This window comes from Ursus arctos, unplaced genomic scaffold, assembly GCF_023065955.2.
Source record: "Ursus arctos isolate Adak ecotype North America unplaced genomic scaffold, UrsArc2.0 scaffold_12, whole genome shotgun sequence".
In the NCBI taxonomy this organism is placed as follows: domain Eukaryota; kingdom Metazoa; phylum Chordata; class Mammalia; order Carnivora; family Ursidae; genus Ursus; species Ursus arctos.
Window position 1 is genome coordinate 14,738,212 of NW_026622786.1, and position 26,668 is coordinate 14,764,879.

The window sequence follows — 26,668 nt, forward strand, 5'->3', positions numbered from 1 at the left end:
AGACACTTTTCCAATGAAGACATACAAATGGCTAACAGACACATGAAAAAATGTTCAAAATCATTAGCCATCAAGGAAATTCAAATCAAAACCACACTGAGATACCACCTTACGCCAGTTAGAATGGCAAAAATAGACAAGGCAGGAGACAACAACTGTTGTAGAGGATGTGGAGAAAGGGGATCCCTCCTACATTGTTGGTGGGAATGCAAGTTGGTACAGCCACTCTGGAAAACAGTGTGGAGGTCCCTTAAAAGGTTAAAAATTGAGCTACCCTATGATCCAGCCATTGCACTACTGGGTGTTTACCCCAAAGATACAGACGTAGTGAAGAGAAGGGCCATATGCACCCCAATGTTCATAGCAGCAATGTCCACAATAGCTAAATCGTGAAAGGAGCCGAGATGCCCTTCAACAGATGACTGGATTAAGACGTTGTGGTCCATATATACAATGGGATATTACTCAGCTATCAGAAAGACGAATTCTCAACATTTGCTGCAACATGGACGGTACTGGAAGAGATAATGCTAAGTGAAATAAGTCAAGCAGAGAAAGACAACTATCATATGATTTCTCTCATCTATGGAACATAAGAACTAGGAAGATCAGTAGGGGAAGAAAGGGATAAAGAAAGGGGGAGTAATCAGAAGGGGGAATGAAACATGAGAGACTGTGGACTATGAGAAACAAACTGAGGGCCTCAGAGGGGAGGGGGGTGGGGGAATGGGATAGACCGGTGATGGGTAGTAAGGAGGGCACGTGTTGCATGGTGCACTGGGTGTTATATGCAACTAATGAATCATCGAGCTTTACATTGGAAACCGGGGATGTACTGTATGGTGACTAACATAATATAAATAAAAATCATTAATAAAAAAAATAAAAAATAAAAAAATAAAAATAAAAAAATAAAAAATAAAGTAAAACACAAAGCTAAATCAACTACACTATAAAGTAAATCATAGATGATGTCTAAAATGGATAAATCAATAAGTTGCAAATGAATTATTTTAAAATATGGAGAAAGGCATCCGTAAGTATCACACTTAACAGCTAAGCCCACGGAAAGGGACTGCATCGGGGAAATGGATTGCATTAGCCCTGGGGTGCGGGCACATGGGAAGGAATTGGTTAAAAGACTCCTGCTTTCATTATAAGCCTTTTTTAGAACTATTTGAATTTTCATTTTTTATTTTAACTATCCATATGTATTAATTTAATAAAGAATGCAAATTAATTAAAAGAAAAAAAAATCCAGATACAGTAAAAAAAAAAAAAAGAGTAGGACATATCATTTAAGTCCTGGTCGACATAATAAGGAATCTGTCTTTTATCTGAAGAGAAGCATAGTATCAAATGTTCCCCTATAGCTACCTCTAAACTGACCAATTTTCCTTAAAGGGAGGTGGGAAATCCTACACAAAGCTTCAGGAACAAAACCCAATTCTTCTCTCCTTTTCTCTGCCTTCTCTACATTTGGTTCTGTATTAGATATGTTCTGATTTTATGATTTATTACATATGGTTATTAGATCATTTAATTTAGCTTATAAACAATCCAATTAAGCTTTTCTTGGCCCAAAAGACATGTGGTTGGCAACCTCGAAGATGGCCCCCAGCGATTTCCGCTCCCTGGTATTCACACCCAGTGTAACCTTATGCCCTTGGGTGTGGACTGAACTTTTTGACTCATTTCTAAGGGATATAATATGGCAGGATTGATGTGATGGCACTTCTGAGTTGGGTTATAAAAGAATTATGGCTTGTTTGGGGTACTGTATTTCATGTTCTCTCTTGGATGTTTTGTAATGGGGGAAACCAACTGTAAGGTCATAAGGCAACCTTGTGGAAAGTTGCATGTGGCGAAGAACTGAGGCCCACTGAGAGGCGCATGGAAGATCTTGAAAGTAGATCCTTTTCCGGTTGAGCCTTCAGATAAATGCAGCCCTAGCTGACACGCTGTAGTCATTTGAGAGACTATGATCCAGAATCACGCAGCTCAGCTGCTCCCAGATTCATCGCTCACAAAAAATGTGAGATAATACATGTATGTTTTCAGCCATTAAGTTTTGGGATAATTTGTTATGCAACAATGGATAACTAATATACCTGGCTTGCTGGCAGGGCAATCAGTCTGAGTCGCAGAAAATATATTTGAAATATAGGAATGAGAATGTAATGATTGAGATCATAAGCTATTTTATTTATTGAAGAGATAAAATAGTACATTAACAAAACCTTATTTGATAGAAAAATAACACCAGAACTCTTACGAATGTGATTATCAGCTAAACCACCAGAGATACTGGTCCTGTTGAATTCTTCCATAGCTATGTAACTCAAAGGCTAAGAGATTGGCTGAAGTCAGGATATGAAACACTGGACAGTTTCTTCTGGAAGGACAGAATGAATCAATAAGACCCTTAAATAAGGAAGTTGCAAGAAACCTTACCCTTTGGAGAAAAAGTACTCTGTCATTCCAGGGCCCAGGCCCAGCCAAAAGGAAGCAGAGGGTTGTGACAATGATCCAATGAGTCTGGCCTCAGAGCTCCCTTCAGCTTGTCTTTTGCTTGGCTTTGGAGAGTGGACTGGGCATGCTTTAGAGGCTAGAGCCTTATTTGACAATAAGAAGATACAAAAATGTAAGTCCCAGGCCCATCCTTTGATCTTGAACCATTAGTGCTGCAGTTTCTCTTGGCTTCTCATGTCCAAAAAATGCTCAGGTATTAGTGTCACCACCTTGAAGGGCATAGCTGCCCCACGAGTGGGTGAATTCTTGTTCTGGTGCCTGAGATGGGAAATGCCTGGCTAATACCCTCCTTTCTGGTTCTATGATACAGGGACCAAAACAGGGAAAAGATGAGAGGGGGACAAAGACACCAGGCCAACAGGTGATCATTTAGGGCTTCATGCGAATAACCGATTTTGGGTTTCCAGAGATGAAATAAGCCTCTCCAGCACAAGGCAGTATCATGTCACAGCCCTAGGGCCTGGCTGGTTTTATCAATCTGGCAGTTCAAGGTCAGCGCAAAGGACATCCCCAACACCTGAGAAAAGAGTTGAGAAAATGTGAGGTCTTAATAGTCGGAGCCATCTCTCCCACACCCCTGGGATTAGCCCCAGAGAAAAAGAAAGTATCCATCACACTGGAACCACCCTTCCTGCCATTACTTCCAATTCCTTCTCTATTCTCTCCTTTAGCTTTAGAATGGTAGTGGGGGTGATGGTGTCAAAACAGTAGAGGATAGAGTGTTGGGACATTTTTGTCTCCTTAAGAAGTCACTTGTATAGTCAAGCACTGCACGAGTCAACACTTTGTGCAATGAGTCTCTCTCCCTGTGCCCTGAAACTCCTTAGTTTCTAAGCAGAGAAAAATGATTTCACTCCGAGCTTCTTGATTAAATCTGAGCTATTCTGTGACATACCCAAAATACTTGGGTATAAAAATAGTAGAAATGTCACACAATAAAAAAGAACACAGAACTATCGGCAATTCGCCCCTGACTTATCATGCTAAGCAGAGAAACAAGGAGGAAATGGATGATTTTTATCATCAGCTCCTGCTTGGCACACAAGGCCAATTTTTCACATAGATTGTTTACCCATCACAAGCTTTTCCATACCAGCTGAGTGAATGACTAAAGTGGGGGTCTGCTTGATGACTTTTAATTTGACTATAAAGCACTCATATTTCTTAGGGATAAGTTGACCAGATAGATCTTGCACCATATTTTCTGTATGCTTTAAATTGGTAACGACATCATTCCCCACATGACTGAGGAAATACGTATTTATCGAGCATGTACCTGGTACTGTTCTAAAACGTTACCCGACTTACCTACTTTAATCTTCACAATAGTCCCATGATTAAGGTCTTACCTGGATCACGCATACACAGATAGTGATGATTCCAATGTGCAGGAAGTTGGAGTGAAACCACAGTTTTGCTTTCGCATAGCAACCCTAGAAAAAATTACAAGTACAAAGGATACCGCTACATTATTCAACTTTATCAGGAAGCTAATTTCAGAAGATAGTTTATATTTTGCCTTATGCCAAGAGACTTAGGCCACTTTGTTTTCTTTCTACGGATGAAGAAACAGGCATAAAGTAGAGAATATTAGACTACAGACTTTTCTGGTGGCGTTGTCATCGCAGTGGCACCTACTGTGGAAATCCTAGATTTCTACACACAGTTAAACTAGCTCCTGAGAGGCATTTCACCAATAGATGTCCTTACGTTCTTTAAACATCCACTGCTGACTTGGGACAAATAAATGGGGAGATAGCCTATGCAATTCTAGGATTCGTTGCATTTCAGCTTCTGCTGAAACCTGAATCTATCATGGCCCTACCAAGCTCCAGGGAAGGGCTAGTTGATGACTGTCTCATTCTTTCTTCATAGACCTCAACATTTCTGGAGATTTTCAAACAATCCCAAGGTGAATAACACCAGGTAACAGAATTTAGGAACTTAATCTCGTTGGGATACAATCTTGGCTTCTTCTCTGGGCCTAGGCTGGAGGTCTGAATTAAGTGGGCAGGCTGTTTGAACAGTTCTACCAACTCTCTCTCCCTCAACTCCAGACTCCTTTACTTATGATTCATTTCACCAAGGGGCTGGATGTTGACATTTCCAAGGAAGAAGAGCAGAGAAACAGGAAGAGGGGGAAGTTTTCTACCTCAACTTTACAATTTTCACTTTCAACCATAAGACCTACCTCTTGCTCAAGAAAAATGTAGATATAATCCTAGGCCACTATCACATAAACTTTTCCCCTCTAATGTAATAGTTTAGGGTAGCAAGATTTGTGATGGCATCTCTAGACTAATGAGCTTGTTTCTTTTTTTTTTCTTCCTTTTCTTTAGTTGTCTGGACAACTTTTGTCTAATTTGTCTAGTTACTTGGGTTTTCTCCCTGGCTTCTATTCTATCCAAGGTTCCTTGCTTCTGGTTGGGAGGACTAAGACCTGTATGACTGGAGTTTCTAAGATAATTGAAAGTTTAACCAAAGGGGCTAATAACAGAAAAGTTGCCAAAAAATTACCTGAACTTGTGGATCTGAGGGGCAAGATGCTGGTGGGTGACCGGCCCAATCACTCGTGCCATTTACACCACAACATTGCAGCTAAAAGCCAACCCCCCCCCCCCCAAAAAAACATAATGGTTAGAAAGTCAACAGAAGGAAAACTGGAACTTGGAGAAAATGTGGGCCCTTCATATCTGACTCTAGTGGAAAATACAGAATTGGTTTAACCACTATGGCTCCTTAGAACAAAATATTTTCAAATCCATTATACCATTTCATTCACATAAGACTCCTTGAAGTAGAAAGGGCATGTTTAACTTATTTACATTTTACAGATGAAAAATGAAGCACACAGGGGATTCAGTCTGACATTTGGGTCCTCCTTAGATCTTAGTAGGGCTTAGACAATGAGCCTACCTGAGAACGCGAAGGATGAGAGAATGTAGAGAACTTTGTACCAATCAGACTGATCCCTGTTTGTGACTGTTAAACATTATTTTGGACCTAGGGGCTGCAGACCCTAGATTCTGGACCCTTCGGAAAGGAAGTCCCTTTAGCCTCTAGGCACTGAGGTTGGAAAATTAAGTCTGGGCTGAGCTGAGGAGGATTCCGTCTGTACTCACAAACGACTGGATGGAATCCCATGCTGCCTTGGTGCTGTTGTCCGAGTGGTATCGCTGGATGCTGTCAGTCAGGCTCTTAGACACATAACTATTCAACTGGGAGGGGCATATTCCAGCAGAGAAGACATTACAAAAAGCAAGTGAGTTCAAGGACAAGCAATTTCTAATAATGGCTGGTGGTTCCATTTCTCCTCCCTCCCAAATGATCTCCTCAGAGCTAAGGAAGCGAGGAGAGGGAGTTTATTTACAGGGAGAAGTGCCGAGACTGAGATAGCATTCTAGGAAGAAGTACATAGTAGTCTTTTGTCCTTCCAGAACTCTGGTGTTTCAGTGGAAGACAATCAAACCATGGGCTCTCTTGGGCATGGAGACAGACATTTTCTACTGCCAAATACATGGAGAAAAGGAAGTAGGAGGAAGATAAACTTGTTTTTACTGCTCTTCCCCTTCATCTTTCAAAGCATGATTAAATTGCAATCTTTCATGAAATTTTTACCCTCCCCATTTACAATTACTGTCTTTCTTCCATTCTTCCACTTTGCCTCTAACTCTATTACAGGACTTCTTCTCTACGGTCAGAAACACAACAATGAGTTGCTCTTTATCGCTTACCTTCTGTTCATACACAAAGAGCAGGATGGCCATGGTCACCTCAGCAAGGAGGATAATCAGCAGCAGGATAAAGAACTGAGGAAAAGCAGAGACATGCTCATAGCACTGATCCTAGTTCTTCCCTCACTCCCTCTCCACCCTGGGAGCATCTAGGTGTGTCTCCACCCATGGACAGAAGTTCCTAGTCCTGCTTGCTCAGACCTTCATAAGCGTCTTGTTTAGTGAGGTCTATGTGCTGTTTTTCTACAACTAGACTTCAAGTCCCTAAAGGGTGGATCAGCTGTCTTCTAACTTCTCCCCTTCTCATGTGCCTATACAGCTCCATGCTCATAATGAGTATGCAATATTATTTGTTGAATCAGTGAAGCAATTTTGGCATGAGCTTTTTGAAACAGTTGAGCAAAAGAGCAGAAGCTATGTGTCTTTAGAGTTTGGGGCCTGTCCTTTCTGCAAGATCAGGGCTAGTTTGGGGTCTGGGACAGGTGATGGTGGAAGTTGAGAGGAGCCCTGTACAGATGGGGAGAAGAGGTATTCTAATCACGGTCCTAACCCTTATTTATCTCCAACTGTAGATGCTTACTCCCTTTATGCTAATCACACACAGCAGAAAACACATTTTCCCTTATTCTCCTTCACCTTTTTATCCCGACATGAATTTTGACTGCTTCAACCTGTTTAACATTTTCCCTCTATCATCTCCCACCTTTTGCCATTAATCTGGGAACAGAGAACAGGAACTTTTTTTATTCCACATCTTGGCTCCAGTTGAAGAGTTGATCCATAAGGGAAAGAAGATTAACCAAATGACTTAAGGAAGAACCAAGGTGACTGGAAACCCTTACTATGGATGGAGTGGCACTGTTATATCAAGCACTGTTCTGGGTGCACTTAGAGATCATAGAGCTTACAGATAAAACCCAAGCCTAAAGGTGCTCTTCAGGACACTCAACTGACAGGGAACAATGGAGAAGCTCTAGCATCTCTCATGTGAGATCACAGTGGCTGCCACCTAGGTCCTCACTTAGGTCAGGTCATCACATCATGGGAAGCACAACATGTATCCTGTGCAGATTTGAGGTAGAGAAGCATCTCCTGCCATTTTAGGAGGGTCACGGTACTCAGAAGAATCTAGAGACTAGATTTTCCATCAGTTAGTGACTCTGACTCAGATCCTAAAAATACATACTAATGTGAAAAGCATTTAGGCAGATGGATGACACATGATTCCAACCAGACATGAAGAGATAAAATTCCATGAAGGTAAATTATGACAAAGGTCATTATTAACACTGTACAATGAATCCCAAGGAGGATAGCAATGTCTTCTTCCACCTATCCCTGGGACCCCAGTCAGAAACATAATACTATTGGTCTGGACAGATCTGGCTGGCCTGAAGTGCCAGTCTTATGTTCTTATGATTTCCCTGTGCCCATAGGTTAGCCACCAGGGAACATCTTGCCTGGGGCTTAAGGCATCATGTCGCTCTACTTAGGGTACCCCGTCTACTGCAAGAGACTCACCGACATAAGCAGACACTTGTTCTCCTTGATGGAGCCCATGCAGCCCAGGAAGGCCACCACCATGATAATGGAGCCCACGATGATAAGCACATTGCCCAATGTGAGGGAGGGGAGTAGGCTGAAGTTGTTGTGGATCAAGAGATAGATCCCAAAGCCCAAAATGAGGCAGCCACAGAACTGAAAGAAAGAATCCCACAGCACTCTTGAATATCTGCTCACATTCTCATTTGAGATTGGGGTGGGGGGATGGGGTAACCGGGTGATGGGTATTAAGGAGGCACGTGTTGTGATAAGCACTGGGTGTTATACAAAACTAATGAATCATTGAACACTACATCAAAAACTTGTGATGTACTATATGCTGGCTAAATGAACATAAAAAATTTTTTAAAATGAAGAAGTTTTGCCACCAATGAATCAAAAAAAAAAATCACATCTTTCCATTGGCTCTAGCAAGACTCTCATGAACAACCTCTTTACCCAGCTTTCCCCATGCACCTAGAAAAGAGGTGATCCTACTCTCCTCCCGTGATGTCCCACTCCTGCTTCGTCCTACCCGTATCAGATACCAGGAGAAGCTCATTGTGAGTAATATAGTATCTTCATGCTTCAGATCCGCTACTCCTTGTTCCCACAACATCTTACACATGGTCTTCCCTTTGGAAACTACACCATGTAGAGGGGATGCCCTGGTTGAGCAGTTTATCTTGCTAGGCAGAACACTAGAGAAGCCAAACTTTTAAGAATCTTCCATGAGCGTATGAGTGCAAAGTGATTCTGTATTTGAAATTCGATAGCTAAATTTCATACTGTGAAACCTTCCCAGAAAAGGAGACATTCCTTTCAATTCATCCAAGGGATTAGGGGGAGGAGGGACCAAGAAAGTGTTATTTATACACAGAATGTGGAGTCTCAGGTTTCTCACCCATAGATGTCAGCAGTGAGCAATAGTAGCCTGAAGTCCTCAGAGAGAGAAATAGCATGCCTATAGATAGCTGCGCTGGATAGAGAAGATGTGGTCATATATACAGCGGAATATTACTCAGCTATCAGAAAGGATGATTACCCAACATTTGCATCAACATGGATGGAACTGGAGGGGATTATAAGTGAAATAAGCCAAGCAGAGAAAGACAATTATCATATAGTTTCACTCATACGTGGAACATAAGGAAGAGCATGGAAGACCAGAGGGGAAGGGAGGGAAAACTGAAGGGGGGGAAATCAGAGAGGGAGACAAACCATGAGAGACTCTGGACTCCGGGAAACAAACTAAGGGTTTCAGAGGGGAGGGGTGTGGGGAGATGGGGTAGCCGGATGATGGGTATTAAGGAGGGCACGTGTTGTGATGAGCACTGGGTGTTACACGCAACTATTGAATCATTGAACACTACATCAAAAATTAATGAGGTACTATATGGTGGCTAACTGAACATAATAAAAAAAAGATAACTGCACTGGTACTTTTCAATTTTACAGACTTATACAATGGCAGGATGGGAAGAGGGGAAATTATTATTCCCTTGTTGTAAGCTGGGCATGCCATTCAGACATGCATGGGTTGCTCTCCATACCAGGCTCTTCTGCAGAGGAGAGAGAAATAGAGTGTAGCTGGGAGGAGATGGGCTCCTCATGGTCAGAAGAGGCACACTTACCCAAAAGAGCAAGTTGAAGAAAAACAGAACGTACTTCAGCAATTTCAAGCCACTCATGCCCATGCTGGGATATTCTTACCCTAAAAAGTCAAAGGAAAAAAAAGAGGAAGTAAGTCACCTGGCTCTGTACGGTGGCACCAGTGCACAGACGGCATAAATGCTCAGGGTTCAAGATCTCCAGCATCACTTTGGGTTTGAGCTGTGACCCTCCTCTGGGAAGTTTCCTCAAACTCCATGTTTTCCCAGACTCTGAACTCAGGTACCAATTGGTTATCTTGGACACTCACTTTTGCTCCAATTCAGCAAGCCAAGAATTCTTCTCACTGAATTAAGCACTGTAAAGAAAAGCAATAGGGCTGCTCTTGGAGGAGAGTCCCGGTAACACACACTAGACCGATGCTCAGAGACTAGTACTTGGGTATTTACTCAAGAAGGCAGCCCAGGGGTCAGGAATTAATCAGCTGCGGACCTCAGCGACTTGATCAGCCAGTTCCTTAAATGCCTGAGATGCATGTAAATACTACATTTGGTCTATAAACCACTCCACATGAAAATGGGGGAACACACCTATGTATGATTCATTCTTTTACTGAAGAAACATTTAAGATGTCTTTTGCTCTAGATATTGTGGGAGATATAACTGTGACTACGCAGCAGCTATCTTTCCGGAGATGTCAATCTTACAGAAGAGATAAAACGAGCTATCAAATATCCAATGGAGAAGTGAAAAAAGATAGCAATGGGAGCTTGGTTTAAAAAATATATAATTTCATTTTCTCAGCAAGAACATTAATGTGCAAGGCCTTGTCCTCAGTTCCAGCGATCTGGAAACACCATTCTGAGTTTTCTCTCAGACACGATTGGGTTATATAGAGTAACTTATATTTTAAAACCACACATAAGATGGCTATATCAAGCAGAATTTCATTTTATTGGGTTTTTTTCCCATTAGAACTATGCCTTTTTTAGTATACAGATTGCTTGTCCAATCCATTGCCTGTACCCTCTTAACAGTATCAAGGTATCCAGAAATCAGGAGCGCCTGGGTGGCTCAGTCGTTAAGCATCTGCTTTCGGCTCAGGTCATGATCCTGGGGTCCTGGGATTGAGCCCCGCGTAGGGCTCCCTGCTCAGCGGGAGGCCTGCTTCTCCCTCTCCCACTCCCCCTGCTTGTATTTGCGCTCTTGCTGCCTCTCTCTCTCTGTCAAATAAATAAATAAATAAATAAATAAATAAATAAATAAATCTTAAAAAAAAGAAAGGTATCCAGAAACCAGATGGTCTCAAGGGATAGGTCATCTAGGCTGTTGATAAGCCTGATGAGCTATTTGTGTTCCCCAATAGAATAATCTCTGTTGAAAAGACCAAATATATATATTTATCTCATATTACTTTCCTTTTCCCTATTTTGTCCTTCTCGTTCCCTTTCTCCTTCTTGTTTTGACACTCAGGATTATTCTTAATTCGTCATCAATAGGTTAGCTGAGTTAGAATAAAATTGACTATAAGTGTGTTCGTATATACTTAGGAGGTTAAAAAAAAAGTACGATGATTTACTACATAGGCTTTGAGGCCACACTTGAATTCAACTCTCACACATGCCACTAAACAGCTATGTGAGATTTGGAAACTTATTTAACATTTCTAGTCACAATTTATTCCTATGTAAAATGGGGGTAATACTTACACCTCCTACAGTGGATGTGAAGATTAAATGATCTTACAACAGAGACTGATATATGGCCATACTCAGTAAATGGAACCCATGATTATTTAGTCTTAAAGGAACTCTCTGGGAAGGGAGAAATGGAAGGATACTCTAAGGTTCTATTATGTGGTGTGATAATGCTACCTGAAGATAGACTGTGATGAATTAAAGATGTACAGTATAAACCATAAGGCGGCCTCCAAAATAGCAAAACGAAAAATTATAATTAATAAGTCAGCAAAGGATAAGTAAATAAAACCTTTAAAAAATAAGCCAGCAATGGAATATTACTCAGCCATCAGAAAGAACGATTATACAACATTTGCAGCAACATGGACGGGACTGGAGGAGATTATGCTAAGTGAAATAAGTCAAGCAGAGAAAGACAATTATCATATGGTTTCACTCATTTATGGAACATAAGAAATAGGAAGATCGGTAGGAGAAGGAAGGGAAGAATGGAGGGGGAGTAAACAGAAGGGGGAATGAACCATGAGAGACTATGGACTCTGGGAAACAAACTGAGGGCTTCAGAGGGGAGGGGGGTGGGGGAATGGGATAGGCTGGTGATGGGTAGTAAGGAGGGCACGTATTGCATGGTGCACTGGGTGTTATACGCAAATAATGAATCATGGAACACTACATCAGAAACTAAGGATATACTGTATGGTGACTAACATAACATAATAAAAAATTATCATAAAAAAAGCCAACAAAGGAGATAAATTTTTTTAAAAAATACTGGATTATTTGAAAGAAGTCTGAAAAAAAAAAGAGTAAAAAGGAAACTGCTATGGTCTGAATGTTTGTGTCTTCACAACATTTATATGTTGAAATCCTAATGCCCATGATGGTGTAAGGAGGTAGGGCCTTTGGGAGGCAATTAGGTCATGAGGGTGGAACCCTCCTAAATGAGATTCGAGGTCTTATAAAAGAGACCCCAGAAAGCTTCCTGCTCCTTCCATCTTGTGAGGGCACAACAAAAAGTATGCAGCCCAAAAGGGTGGCCTCACCTGACCATGTTAGCACCCTGATCTTGGACTTCCAGTCTCCAGAACTGGGAGAGATAGATTTCTGTGGTTTGTAAATTACCCAGTCTGTCGTATTGTGTTATAGCAACCTGCGCAGACTAAGACAAAAACCGAGAACAGATGGGGAAAATAGAAAACAAACAGGAAGATGGGACAAAGAGAAAACAAATATGCTCAACTCTAACCGTATTAATAGCAAGTAAATGAAATGGTCTAAGGTCTCCAGGTATGTCCCAATTGGGTCAAAGAACATTTAGTAATGAATTATCAGAAAAAGTAGAAAACAATCCCATTTAAAATTGCATGAATAAGAAGAAAATGCTTAGGAATAAGTTTAACCAAAGTGGTAAAAGATCTAGACACTGAAAACAAGACATTGATGAAAGAAATGTTAAGAAGACACAAATAAATGGAAAGATAGTCCGTGTTCCTGGATTGGAAGAAATAATATTGTTAAAATGTCTACACTACCCAAAGTGATCCACAGATTGAATGCAATACCTATAAACATTTCAGTGGCATTTTTCACAGATACAGAAGAAACAATCTTAAAATTTATGTGGAACCACAGAGGACCCTGAATAGCCAAAGGAAGAAAAACAAAACTACACTTCCTGATTTCAAATTATATTATATTACAAAGCTATGGTAATAAAAAATAAATAAATCCATGCATATACAGTTAATTTATTTATAGCGAAGAAGCCAAGAACATACAATGGGGAAAAGACAGTCTCTTCAATAAATGGTGTTGGGAAAACGGGTCAGCTGCAAACAAATGAGTGAAGTAAGACCACTACCTTACACCAGTTACAAAAATAAAATAAAAATGGATTATAGACTTGATACAAAAATAGTGATTCAAAGGGGCACATGTACCCCAATGTTTATAGCAGCAATGTCCACAATAGCCAAAATATGGAAAGATCCCAAATGTCCATCTACAGATGAATGGATAAAGGTGTGGGAGATATATAATGGAATATTACCCAGCCATCAAAAAGACTGAAATCTTACTGTGTGCAACAATGTGAATGGAACTAGAGGATATTATGCTAGGTGATATAAGTCAGTCAAAGATAAATACCATATGGTTTCACTTTCATATGGAATTTAAGAAACAAAACAGATGAACATAGGTGAAGGGAAAGAAAAGTAAGATAAAGACAGAGAGGGGAGCAAACCATAAGAGATGCTGAACTCTAGGAAACCAACTGAGGGTTCCTGGAGGGGAGGTAAGTGGGAGGATGGGATAATTCAGGATGGGAATTAGGGAGGGCACTTGATGTAATGAGCACCGGGTGTTATATGCAGCTGATGAATGACTAAATTCTACACCTGAAACTAATGCACTATATGTTACCTAACTGAATTTAAATAAAGAATTAAAAAATGGATTATAGACTTGAATGTAAGACTTGAAACCTTGACATTGGCCTTGGCAAAGATTTCTTGGATATGACACCAGAAACAAAGGCAAAAAATGCAAAGATAAATGAGTGGGTCTGCACAGCAAAGGAAACCATCAACAAAATGAACAGGCAACCTACTTAGTGGGAGAAAATATTTGCATCATATATCTGATAAGAGATTAATATTCACAATATATAAAGAACTCATACAATTCAATAGCAAGAAACAAAAACAAAAATCTGATTTACAAATGGCCAGAGGAAGTGAATAGACATTTTTCCAAAAAAGACATACAAGTGGCCAGCAGGTATAAAAAAAGCAGCTCGACATTACTAATCATCAAGATGGAAAATGCAAATCAAAACTGCAGTGAGAGGGGCACCTGGTGGCACAGTGGTTAAGCGTCTGCCTTCGGCTCAGGGCGTGATCCCGGCGTTGTGGGATCGAGCCCCGCATCAGGCTCTTCCGCTGTGAGCCTGCTTCTTCCTCTCCCACTCCCCCTGCTTGTGTTCCCTCTCTCGCTGGCTATCTCTATCTCTATCGAATAAATAAATAAAATCTTTAAAAGAAAACTGCAGTGAGATATCACCTCATATCTGTTACAAGGTCATCATCAAAAAGACAAGATACAACAACTGGTGAGAGGATATAGAGAAAGACAGCCCTCGTGAATCATTCATGGGACTGTAATTTGGTTACAGCCACCATGAAAAACAGCATGGAGGTTTCTCAGAAAATTAAAAATAGAACTACTATACAATCCAGCAATTCCACTTCTGGGTATATATCAAAGGAAAGGAAATCATGGTCTCAGAGAGATATCTGCACCCCCACATTCGGCTCAGGGCGTGATCCCGGTGTTATGGGATCGAGCCCCACATCAGGCTCTTCCGCTATGAGCCTGCTTCTTCCTCTCCCACTCCCCCTGCTTGTGTTCCCTCTCTCGCTGGCTGTCTCTATATCTGTTGAATACATAAATAAAATCTTTAAAAAAATAAAAATTAAAAAATTAAAAAATGTGGTCTAGGAATGCTTGGGTGGCTCGGTTGGTTGGGCATCTGCCTTTGGCTCTGGTTGTGTTCCCGGGATCCTGGGATTGAGTCCTGCATTGGGCTCCTTGCTCAGTGGGGAGCCTGCTTCTCCCTCTGCCTCTGCTCCCCCTGCTTGTGCTCTCTCTCTAACAAATAAATAAAATCTTATAAAAATGTGGTATAAATATATAAAAGTATTATTCAGCCATGAGAAAGAAGGAAATCCTACCATTTGTGACAACAAGGTGGACTTTGAGGGCATTCTCTCAAAATTCAGAAGGCAAACAATCCAATGTGAAAATGGACAAAAGAAAAAAAATGGACAAAAGATCTGAACAGATAGTTCACCAAAGAAGATACATGGATGGAAAATATGTACATGAAAAAGTACTCTACTTCATTAATCATTAGGGAAATATAAATTAAAAGCAACATGGACAGCACTGGAGGAGATAATGCTAATAAGTGAAATAAGTCAAGCAGAGAAAGACAATTATCATACGGTTTCACTCATTTATGGGACATAAGAAGTAGGAAGATCGGTAGGAGAAGAAAGGGATAAAGAAAGGGGGGCTAATCAGAAGGGGGAATGAAGCATGAGAGACTATGGACTCTGAGAAACAAACTGAGGGCTTCAGAGGGGAGGGGGTGGGGGAATGGGATAGGCCGGTGATGGGTAGTAAGGAGGGCACGTATTGCATGGTGCACTGGGTGTTATATGCAACTAATGAATCATGGAACTTTACATCAAAAACCAAAGATGTACTGTATGGTGACTAACATAATATAATAAAAAATATTATTATAAAAAAATTATTGGGGATAGAGGCAGAGGAAAGTGGTGGTGGTACGGGAATTAGGTAAATAAAAGGAGAATAGGGACAGTCAGGAAAAGGCAAAAGACCATGAATAATCTTTTAGAAGTGATGAATGTTTGTTATTTTAATGTAGTGATTTTTTTTAATGTATGAGACATCTATCATGTTCTAGTTATGTAAACCATCTGATGTTTAAAAATAATTATGGAATACAGCACTTTTAGATAAATTACAATATATGGTGATTTTTTAAAAGATTTTATTTATTTATTTGACAGAGAGATAGAGAGCACAAGTAGGCAGAGCGGTAGGCAGAGGAAGAGGGAGAAGCAGGCTCTCCACTGAGCAGGGAGCCCAACGTGGGGCTTGATCCCAGGACACTGGGATCATGACCTGAGCCGAAGGCAGATGCTTAACCGACTGAGCCACCCAGGCACCCCTTGATGTAGTGATGGTTTTATGTGTGTATGTGCATGTCAAAAAGTCCTTCCTAATTTGCCCCCGTCCATCTCTCCAAATTGATGGCAACATCCCCTGGCTGATATTTTATTTTTTATTTAATTTATAAAAGCCCTTTAGATATGAATGATATATAAAAATACCGTACATACCAACATATACAACTCGATGAGTCTGGGGTAAGTGTACACTCATGAAACCATCACCACCATCAAAACCATAGACATATCCATAATTTCCGGAAGTTTCCTCCCATCCCCACTCTTGTTATTTTTATTTTTTGTGATATTAATATTTAATAGAAGATCTACTCTCTTAGAAAATGTTGAAGGTACAATACTGCATCGTTAGCTATAGTCACTATGCTGTATAAGATTTCAGAACTTATTTATTTTGTGCAACTGAAACTTTGTACCCTTTGACTGTCACCTCCCTATTTACCTTTATCCCACGCTGGTAGCAACCACCATTTGACCCTATGCTTCCATGAGTTTGACTATCTTATATCCCGCATATAAGTGACACTATACAGTATTTGTCTTTCTCTGTCGTGCTTATTTCACTTAGCATAAAGTCCTCCAGGTCTCTCCGTGATGTCACAAATGTCAAGAATTCCTTCTTTTTTAAGGTTGAATAATATTCCATTGTATGTACCACATTTTCTCTATTCATTCATGTGTTGATGAACATTTAGATTTATTATCATATGGTTTGTCTCATCTATGAGATGAGAGGTTTCATATCTTGGCTTTTGTGAATAATGCTGCAAAATGGGAATGCAGGTATCTCTTCGAGATCCTGATTTCAATTCACTTGAGTATATACCCAGAAGTGGGATTCCTGGATCATATGGTAGTTCTAGTTTGAACTTTTTGAGGTACCTCTATAGTGTTTTCCATAAGGGCTGCACCAACTTATATTTCTACCAACAGTGCACCAGGTTTCGTTTTCTCCACATCCTTGTCAACACTTTTTTTTTCAATTATTCATTTGTTTATTTATGGTGGGAGAAGAACGATCATTATTTTTGTTTGTTTGCATCAAGTTTTTATTTAAATTCTAGTTAATTAACATATAGTGTAATATTGTTTTCAGGAGTAGAATTTAGTGATTCATCACTCACAACACTCAAGGCTCATCACAAGTGCCCTCCTTAATGCCCATCCCCCATCTAGCCCATCCCCACCCCCCTTTCCCTCCATCAACTTTCAGTTTGTTCTCTGTAGTTAAGACTCTCTTATGGTTTGCCTCCCTCTCTTTTTTTTCCTTCCTTCCTCTATGTTCACCTGTTTCATTTCTTAAATTCCATGTGAGTGAAATCATACACTCTAGCTCTATCCAAGTCGTTGCAAATGGCAAGATTTCATTCTTTTTTTAAAATATATTTTTTATTTAAATTCAATTAGCCAACATATAGTACATTCGTTTTAGATGCAGAGTTCAGTTATTCATCAGTTGCAAATAACACCAGGTGCTCATCACATCACATGCCCTCCTTAGTGCCCATCACCCCAAAGATTTCATCTTTCTGATGGCTGAGTAATATTCCATTGTACATCTATACCACATCTTCTTTATCCATTCATCAGCCGATGGACACATGGGTTCTTTCCTTATTTGGCTACTGTTGATAATGCTGCTGTTTAAAATCTAGCAATCAACATTGACTACTTATCTCAGTGCCTCCTTTTTTACCTGTGCTCATGGGGTTCTTTGCTGGAATTTGCTGCTTTCTCTCCCTCTAACCCTTTAGTTTGGTTAGCCACTATTCATCCTGACACTCAACGCCACTGTCACTCTTCCAGGAAGGCCTCTCTGATTGTATTTATTTCTCTGCACCCAACCCACAAGGAGTGCCCGTAATACCCACACATCTTGGTTATTGTACTAGCCTCTTTGTTTTATAATATCTCTTTCCTCTCTAGAATGTGAATTCCTTGAGGGTGGGAGTTTATTCGTCTTTGAATCCTTGAGATCTAACACAGTCTAAGACTGTTCAGTAAGCCTTTGTCAATTAAAGAATCTGGTTTGGTGGAGCCAACATGACACTGCAGCATCAGAAGCCCCGGGCTTGAGATTTATTCCTCCAACAGACTAATCTTTTGGATGTGGGCAGATAACTTACACAGAAGATTGGGCCAGATGCCTCCTAGGGTCACCGCCACCCCAACATCCTGGGAACCCGTGATCACTGCTTCAGGCCCCTGTAATCAAATGGTCCACAGAACACTAACGAATGAAGCACTATCCCTACTGATTTTTCCCCTCACAGATGGGAAGAAGCACCTCTTCTTTCTCCTTCCCTGATTTGCCATGTGCTCAGACTCCCACTGGTTGAAGGAGAAAGCTGCCCATTTGGTGAAGATTGTCACTGCTTCTACCACGTGCGTGGCCCCAGTTCTCTTATTAACCCAGACAGAATGACATTCCGTTTCCCCTTCCTTTCTTCGTTGTGACCACATCAGCTCTTGGGCTCCTGCCCCTTCCAACCCAACGGTCTGGAAGAACTGACACAATGAATCATGGAACGCTACCCCAAAAGCTAATGATGTACTGTGTGGTGACTAACGTATCATCATAATAAAAACAAATTAAAAAGAAAAAAGAACTAGCGCCTCTGCAGTCAGACTCTGCGGCATGACTCATGGCTCGGTGAAGAAAGTCCCTGACGTCAGCTGCCAGGAAACCCCTGTGACCAAACTCCAGTTAACTGTGGCCAGGGATGAAGTTCACTTTTTAGTTCCCTCCAAGCAAAGATCCTGGGCTAGTAAACTGTCGTGTGGATTTCTACTTCAATCACTCCTTTTTTTTTTTTTTGGCCCATTTTTGCAGGGCCATCATATCTAGTCCTGAATTCAATCAAGAAGTAGCTAAGTTTGGGACAGAAGCTTCAAGAAGCTATCGATTCCACCCAGCCTCGTGTGATCCAATCTTGGAGCCACGACAAGACAGGTCTGGTGTTATGCAGACTATTATATTTATGAGGTGTTAATTCGTGTTCCCCAAACGGAAACAAGCAAACAAACAAAACCCTGGGAATGAAAGGAATCCGTGGTAAAATCATTTTGAAAGTAAATAGGATTAAATAAATATAAAAGAAAAAGCAATAAAGAGTTCTTTTGATGAATGACTTCCGAGAAACTCAATATATGCTAATGTAGATTGTTACAGCAAACTTATTCTTTGTTTTTTTAAGATTTTATTTATTTATTTGACAGACAGAGACAGCGAGAGAGGGAAGACAAGCAGGGGGAGAAGCAGGCTTCCCGCTGAGCAGGGAGCCCGATGTGGGGCTCGATCCCAGGACCCTGGGACTGTGACCTGAGCCAAAGGCAGATGCTTAATGACTGAGCCACCCAGGAGCCCCACTGCAAACTTATTCTTATTTTGAAGATTACTTATAACCGCTCAGAGAACACAGTGTTCCACGGAATACAGTTTGATAAACACTAGTAATGGAATCAGACAGATCTAGTTTGCATTCTGGCAGTGCTACATGCCAGAAATGTGGGCTTGGGCAACTCGTGTAACCTCTCTTTCACAATTTCCTCATCTTTAAAATGGTGATATTCACATGCAGTTCACACGTGGTTCAAGGGGTTAAATGAGAACATTTCCTGGATGGCTCAGCATCAGAGGGCCTGGTTCAGGGAACAGCGTCTAAAAGATCCAGTTTAGAGCTTCCCTACCACTCCATTCATATGGCCAACCCTGGGCTTTCTGCTAGATTTTCAGGAGTAAAATACATTAGGGGCCAGAAGGCCTTTAATGATTTTTTGCTTGTTTCATTTTTTGGTAAATACCAAAAAAAAAAAAAAAGGTTTTGGGCACCCTCTGTAAAAAAAAATCCAAACAATAGAGAAAGTACAAAGTCGAAAGCATAAAATCTTCTGAACTCTCATGTCCCAGAGATAACCATCATTGACATTTTTGGTGTACAGCTTTCCAGACATTTCTCGATATACGGATCTATTTGCCCACTTACATAGAAAAACAAGGTATTCAGTCAGGTGACTACTGGCTTCCTATCCCCTTCTTCACAGAGCCTGTGAAGGTTTTTGGTTCATCAGTGAAGAACGGTGGGACCTTGATTAACAAAAGATTTTTCTAGGGGCGCCTGGGTGGCACAGCGGTTAAGCGTCTGCCTTCGGCTCAGGGCGTGATCCTGGCGTTATGGGATCGAGCCCCACATCAGGCTCCTCCGCTATGAGCCTGCTCCTTCCTCTCCCACTCCCCCTGCTTGTGTTCCCTCTCTCGCTGGCTGTCTCTATCTCTGTCGAATAAATAAATAAAATCTTTAAAAAAAAAGATTTTTCTAAATAGGAATGAAAATCTGTTCTCTATGAGAGTCCCCCAAATAAGGGCAAAATAAATTTAAATAGATGATAGAGTTCACCGAAGCCTGCAAAACGCTGAATGCTTCACGAACGTTTCTTATTTATAATCTTCCTATCAACCGCTAACGTAGGTGTCAACAGCCCCGCTTTGCAAACAGGAAATCCAAGGCTCAGGCAGCCCATGTAATGGGCACGAGTTCGCCCAGCTAACGCACAGCAAACACAGGGCACGAGGCAAGGTCCCCCAGGCTCGCAGCCCACCTTCCTTCCGCTGCCCCAGGCTCCATTTTATGCCTCTCGCTTCCCAGCCTGATTCACCCCCTGCAGTGTGATGCGCCTCGGAGGCCTCCTTCCGTCTTTCAGAGTGAACCCCTTGGAGCAGAGGCTGAGGAGAAATGGGGGTGATGCAGGTATGTCTCTCTGAGGGAGTAATAAGCAATCACAAGGAGAGAGGTGATACCAAAAGCAAACCAAACCAAACCATCAACATTTATGCATTAGTTTCCTCTCATCTCTCCATCCCTTGGTCAAAGGAATGTGTTTGTCAGCTTAGTCCTCCCCCAAATTGTGATCTGATGAAAGCTTTTTCCTTTTCAAAGATGGTATCAGGGAGAGAAACTGGCGATTTGTAGAAGAAGAGAGAAAGAAGAAAGAAGCAAAGAAGAGAGAAAAAATGAGGAAAGACAAATCCAGATGATGTTGGAAGCTCATTTCCTAGAGGTTCTCTTTCCTTACCCTAAAAAGATGTAGAATGTTGCCGTGGAGGGTGCCTGTCCTGGAGACCCATCTGTGGTTCGTTCAGGCGAGCTATGTCCAGCATGAGCGAGGCTCTCTGTGGGCTAATAAAAGCCACTTCTGAAGTATTCCCATCAAAAGTCTGAATAACCTGAATCTAGGCATGAAGAAATATGAGACAAGCCAGATAGAGAGACGTTCTAGAAAATAGCTTGCCTGTCGCTTCAAGAATATCAATCTCATGAAACACAAGGAAAGACTCAGGAACTGTTCCAGGTAGAAGGAGACTAAAGAAACAGGATGGTTAAAAGCAAGGTATGTTTAGAGATTTCCAGTCACTATAAAGATACCAATGGGCAACTGATAGAATCGGAATAAAATCTATAAATTGATAACAGTATTGTATCAGTGTCAATTTCCTGATTTTGATCATTATAAAGTGGTATGTAAGAGAACGTTTGTGTTCATAGGAAATACACAGTCCAGGGGCGCCTGGGTGGCTCAGTCGGTTAAGCGTCTGCCTTCAGCTCAGGTCATGATCTCAGGGTCCTGGGATCGAGTCCCAGGTAGGGCTGTCTGTTCAGCAGGGAGTCTGCTTCTCTCTCTCCCTGTGCCCCTCCCCCCTCACGCTCTCTCTGTTTCTCTCTGTCTCTCTCACTCTCGCTCTGCACTCTCTCTCTCTCTCAAATAAATAAATAAAATCTTAAAAAAAATACACAGTAAAGCACTCTGTGGGAAAGGATATCATGCCAACAATTACTCCCAAATGAGAAAGCCAAGGAAGGATAAAGAAAATGTGATAAACTGTTAATATTTGGGAAATCTAGGTGAAGGGGAGGGTTCAGAAATTCTTGGTACTAGTTTTGCAAGTTTTCTGTAAGTCTGAATTGAGAGACAGAGAGAACGTTGAATATGAGTAGATGATCTAAGGAATTCTGATCTTTAAGTCATTCCATCATGATCCCTGATGGCATAAATACTGAGATTCCACGAGCTGTTTTTAGAAGAACAAACCACGGGACAATTCTTTAAGGCCTCTATTTTGCTCCTGTTAGAGAGTGAGTATTAAGCCACGAGTTCAAATTGAAAAGAGGCGAGGTATCAAAATAATTTCTCACTCCCATTCCTCAATCTAGTTCTTCTGAAATATAAGATGGCAAACTAACATGTGACAAATTAAATATATTTCAAATATTTCATTGGCTAGCATATTAACTTCAGGTCAGTTGGATTTATGATTAAATTGTATTTTTTAATGTTTGTTTATGTTAAAATGCACTGGAAATTTATGTAAACAAAGAACACAGTCTACCGATGTCTATTTAATAGGAAGTTTATAAGAAAAGGAGTATAGTGTGTAATGGGGAGGGAAGAGCATTCCACAGAGAATCAGGAATTACTATTTAACTAGTTTTATGACTTCAGACAAGTTTCACCTTACCTGGAAAATAAGCAGTTTGGAATGTTCTAAGAATAGCTAATATTTACTGGGCTCTCACTACGAGTTGAACACAGTATTTGAACCTAAGTAATCCCGAATTGCATTTAAGTAACAACATTCTAACACTTGGACAACAGGGCTCTTATTTTAAATGACGATAGAAATGTATCCTTGCGGCCCCTTTTCCTTTACAACAGTGCTTGGCCACAGCTGTGAGGTGCTGAGGTTCCTGTTTGGGAAGGTGCGGTTGTGGGTGCTGGTGACCTGGGGAATGAAGATGACTTGGCTCTATATTCCAACACAGAGATCCATGGCCTCCACTCTGGGAGCGCCCCCCAATGGCCTTGGAAAGGGCTTCCTTCCTCTCAAAGCCTGCGCCCCAACAGCTCCCCACACTCACCCTCCAGTAGCAGTCCTTGCCTCCACTGGCCCAGCCTCCATCCCCGGAGGCCCACTCTGTGTAGTGGTCTCGTCTCTCTGACCCTCTGCTTCGGTGGTCTGTCCCTGCAGTGACAGCTGGGCCCCCAAGCCTGCTGCGGCAGGCACCCAGTCTGCAGGCCCAGGGAGATCTGCACACACTAGGCGCTCACTCGGTACAGGAAGTACTGGGGGAGGACTAACGTAGGAACACAAACCAAACCACTGTAACTAAATCAACACAGCGTTTCCTGGAACAGAAGCTGAGAGGCAGTGGCCATAACCTCGCAAAGAGCCCCAAACTTTGCCCTAACTAGGGGGAAATCAAGATTAAGGAGTAAGAGACCTGCCCCTTCACGCTCATTTCAAGCCACAGCGCATCAAGTCTGATGTCTCAGGCACAGCCACGGCCCGGTCTAGACCTCGGACCTGCCGGGGTTGTTGACTCTCCCCTCTCACTTTCAGGGGCTGGGTTCTAGAACCCAGTAGGAGAGAGATTTCCACTTCCTGTGCTCCTGCTCCCTTGCTTACTCTCATCTCAAATGCGTCCGGGGGGCGGGTCACACCCTTGGAGTGTGCACGTGTTGTGCTCCATCTGGAACGCTGTTACCCCCAGTCTCCAAAGCAAACCCGTACTTCTCTGAAAATGAACCCAAGCGGTCACCTCCCCTCCGAGGCCTGCTCCTTCCTACACTCCTCCCACGTTGTGTGCACGCTCTTCCCCCAGTAGAGAAAAGATCACATTGTGCTTTGTGCTGTGTCGGTGTGCTGTGTCTATACCCCACGCCAGAATCCACAAACACTTTGAGGTTGATAAGTGTGTCAGTTATTCCCGTGTGCCCGGGATTTAGCACCATGCCTCGCCCTTCGTAAGCTGTGGGGTGGGACTGAAAAAGGGGAAGAGGCTTCAGATGGGCAGTCTGAAGCCCTCTGGGTGGTCAGAGGTCAACCTGAGGACTCCAGAAACCAAAGACCAGTGGAGTTTGACCTTGCCCGTTTGTGCCGGTCAATTATCAAGGGTGAAGTGGCTTCGGCAGCTTTGGGGGGGGGGGAGGCGTGGGCTTTGAATCATTCCCTGTGGGCATAAAGGCGCCCGATCCTTTCATTTAAAAGCCGAGTGCTCTTAATTTGGCCCACACAGAAAATAACACAGGAAATCAAGCTTCAGTTCAGTCTCTGTTCCAAACCAACCGCAATTTCAAAACAGTGCAGAATCCGGTGGAGATTGAGAAAGCAAAACTTCTTTGTTTAGCCAGCCGCTAGGACTGCGTTTGCTCAGTTCTCTTCCTGGGCACCGGTATGTCTTAAGGGCAGGACTATTTTCAGGACAAATCTCTACCATGCTATTTTTGTCTCCCCACCAGAATCTTCCAAAGCACGGTGCCTGGCCCCAGGAGGCGCTTAATATAAGATTATTAAATGAAGTCATTAAAAAGTCTGGTCTTGGGGCGCCTGGCTGGCTCAGTCGGTAGAGCACGCGACTCTTGATGTCGAGGTTGTAAGTTCGAACTCCACATTGGGCGTAGAGATTACTTAAAACTAAGATCTTGCGCCTGGGTGGCCCAGTTGGTTAAACTTCTAACTCTTGGTTTCAGCTCAGGTCATGATCTCGCAGTTGTGGGATCAAGCCCTGCCTCAGGCTCTGTGCACAGTGCCTGCTTAAGATTCTCTCCCTCTGCTCCTCCACCCCTCCCTCCTTCTCCCACCCCCAACCCCCCCCCCCGCCCTGCCCCACCCACACACTCTCTCTCTCAAATAAATAAATACATAAAATCTTTTTTAAAATCTTAAAAAAAATAAAATAAAAAATCTGGTCTTTATTTTTAAATTCATGGCTCAGTGGCCCCTGAGGTGCTTTGGGAATCAAGAGCCCTTGGTGGCCTTGCCATTCCTCATTGTTAGGTTGGTAAGTAATGGTCCTTGAGGGTTTTCCTCTTCCCCTAGGGCATAATCAGTGGAGATTCCTGCAGGTCTTAGAAGGAGAAAGCTCTGATTGAGTGTTTCCTGTGGTCTCCTCACCTCCAGTCATGACTACGGTGATCACAGAAAGCCAGGACCAAAGCTTGACTTTGAGTTTCTGAGTCCCTGAGACCGCAGGCACTCGTTACAGGGCATGAATTAGAAATCATTACAATATCAAATGTTGTTGGTTGGTGCATGTCGTATTATATTTATCAATAGTTATGTTTTGTACACCAAGGACAAGTTTATTCGGCAGAACCCTGAGGACCACAACGTTCTTCCTGCTGTTTGAAAACAATCAATCAAAGCAACTCGTAGGGGTGTCCAGCTTTTACCTCTTGATATACAGGCAGTGAGCATGCCCTGTGTTCCTGACTCTGAGCTACGTATTGTCATTTGTAGCTGTCCTTCTATTTAGTGGCTTTGAGGAATCGCAGTGAGAGTCATGAAAATTGGTCGAATTAAGAACTGCCGTCTCCCAGCTGCCATTCTAAAGGGCTCTGGCCGTCGGTTCCCTCCTCACTCTAAAATCACAAGATTAATCTTTTAAGAGACCTGAGCATGTATGAAATCTCCCCAGCGTCATGTCCCACAGAAGGCTCCAGGCACCGGAAATGACTACATACAGAAATTCAAGTTCGGAAGCATGTAAGCCCATGAATGCCCTGACCCAAAGAGGTATCAGAAAATGGGAACCTGGTTAGCGAAAAGTCTTTATGGCCTGCTTATCTTTTGAGAGGTGCCAGCATCTCTGATCTTTTTAATTTCCTGCACTAAATATTTGTGAAATGGAAGTTGCAGGAGATTTTAGGCTTACTGAAGAGGTGTACGGACAATCCTAGAAACCCTATCCCACATAACATGGTTCAGGTCTGGTCAAGCCAGATTAAAATGTCACCAAGCTTACCTTTCGCAGGCACTCTTCCTCAGTCCTTTAGGCAGGATCGGTGATTGTCCTTGAGGTGGTCACAATGAGGCTGGTAACACGGATGTCCGGGGCTATTTGTGTAAAAGGAGAAGTGAAGGGAAAATAAATGTGTTCACACTGTGACAACAGGAAGCTCAGTTGACGAGAGGGAGGAAGTGAGGCTGGGCCTGCTCTCTTTAGCCTTAGAGATGCAATCCTTCCCCTGTGGCTTTTTAGACACCTACTCCCATGACCCACCCAAATATGTAAGCTTGTTTCTATGAAACACAGGAGAAGTCAAAGACCAGGCTGGTCCAGGCACTCACCAGTGAGCCCTGGCAGGTTCTGGGGTGATTTCGGCGTTGATTTCTGCCAAGAAAAAGTTAGTGCTTCTCAGTCGAGGGGGCATCTCAGAATTACGTGCGGATCTGTTCCAGAATAAGTATGCCTGCACACACCCCCCCCCCCGGTTGGTAGATGGAAACTGGAGTAGAACCCAAGAACAATTATTTTAAAAATTTTCTAAGACTGAGACAGGAGTGTCTCTTAAGCCACTTGGCCTTCTCCCCACCCTCCCTTCAGCTGCCTTCCAGAACATCTCTAGTTTCCTGGTGGATTGGGATGCCATTTTCAGACTTCTGTGTCTCAGAAGCTGGACTTTCCTTGTGTAAGGATGTTGTAAGGGTAAACCCCAAGGCACAATCCAAGCGACACTGGCTGAAATGGTTTGGTTAGTAAAGGGAGCCCCAGGTTTAGAACCCAAAGTTCTGAGTTTCAATCCCAGCTTTATCTCTATTAGCTCTGTGGTACTGAGCAAATTTCAATCTCTCAGCTTCAGTTTATTAATAGTAACATCTAATAACAATCCTGCTAGATAGTTACTGCTATTTCCCCATTAGTAGATGAGAAAACAGAGGCTCAAAGAGGCTACATATTTAGCCCAAGATTATACAGTTAAGAAATAGCAG

General features: G+C 42.2%; 1 protein-coding gene across 1 annotated transcript; it reads right to left on the reverse strand.

The window, feature by feature from the left end:
• Nucleotides 1-2,181: 2,181 nt before the first annotated feature.
• CD53 (CD53 molecule) lies at nt 2,182-25,814 on the reverse strand. The gene is made up of 8 exons (XM_026484580.4): nt 25,701-25,814; nt 9,443-9,522; nt 7,788-7,964; nt 6,267-6,341; nt 5,655-5,750; nt 5,050-5,130; nt 3,882-3,965; nt 2,182-3,049 (listed from the first exon to the last, which is right to left on the reverse strand). Exons 2-8 carry the CDS (start codon nt 9,503-9,505, stop codon nt 2,978-2,980), a joined length of 648 nt encoding a protein of 215 aa, XP_026340365.1. The 5' UTR covers nt 9,506-9,522; nt 25,701-25,814; the 3' UTR covers nt 2,182-2,977.
• Nucleotides 25,815-26,668: the final 854 nt, after the last annotated feature.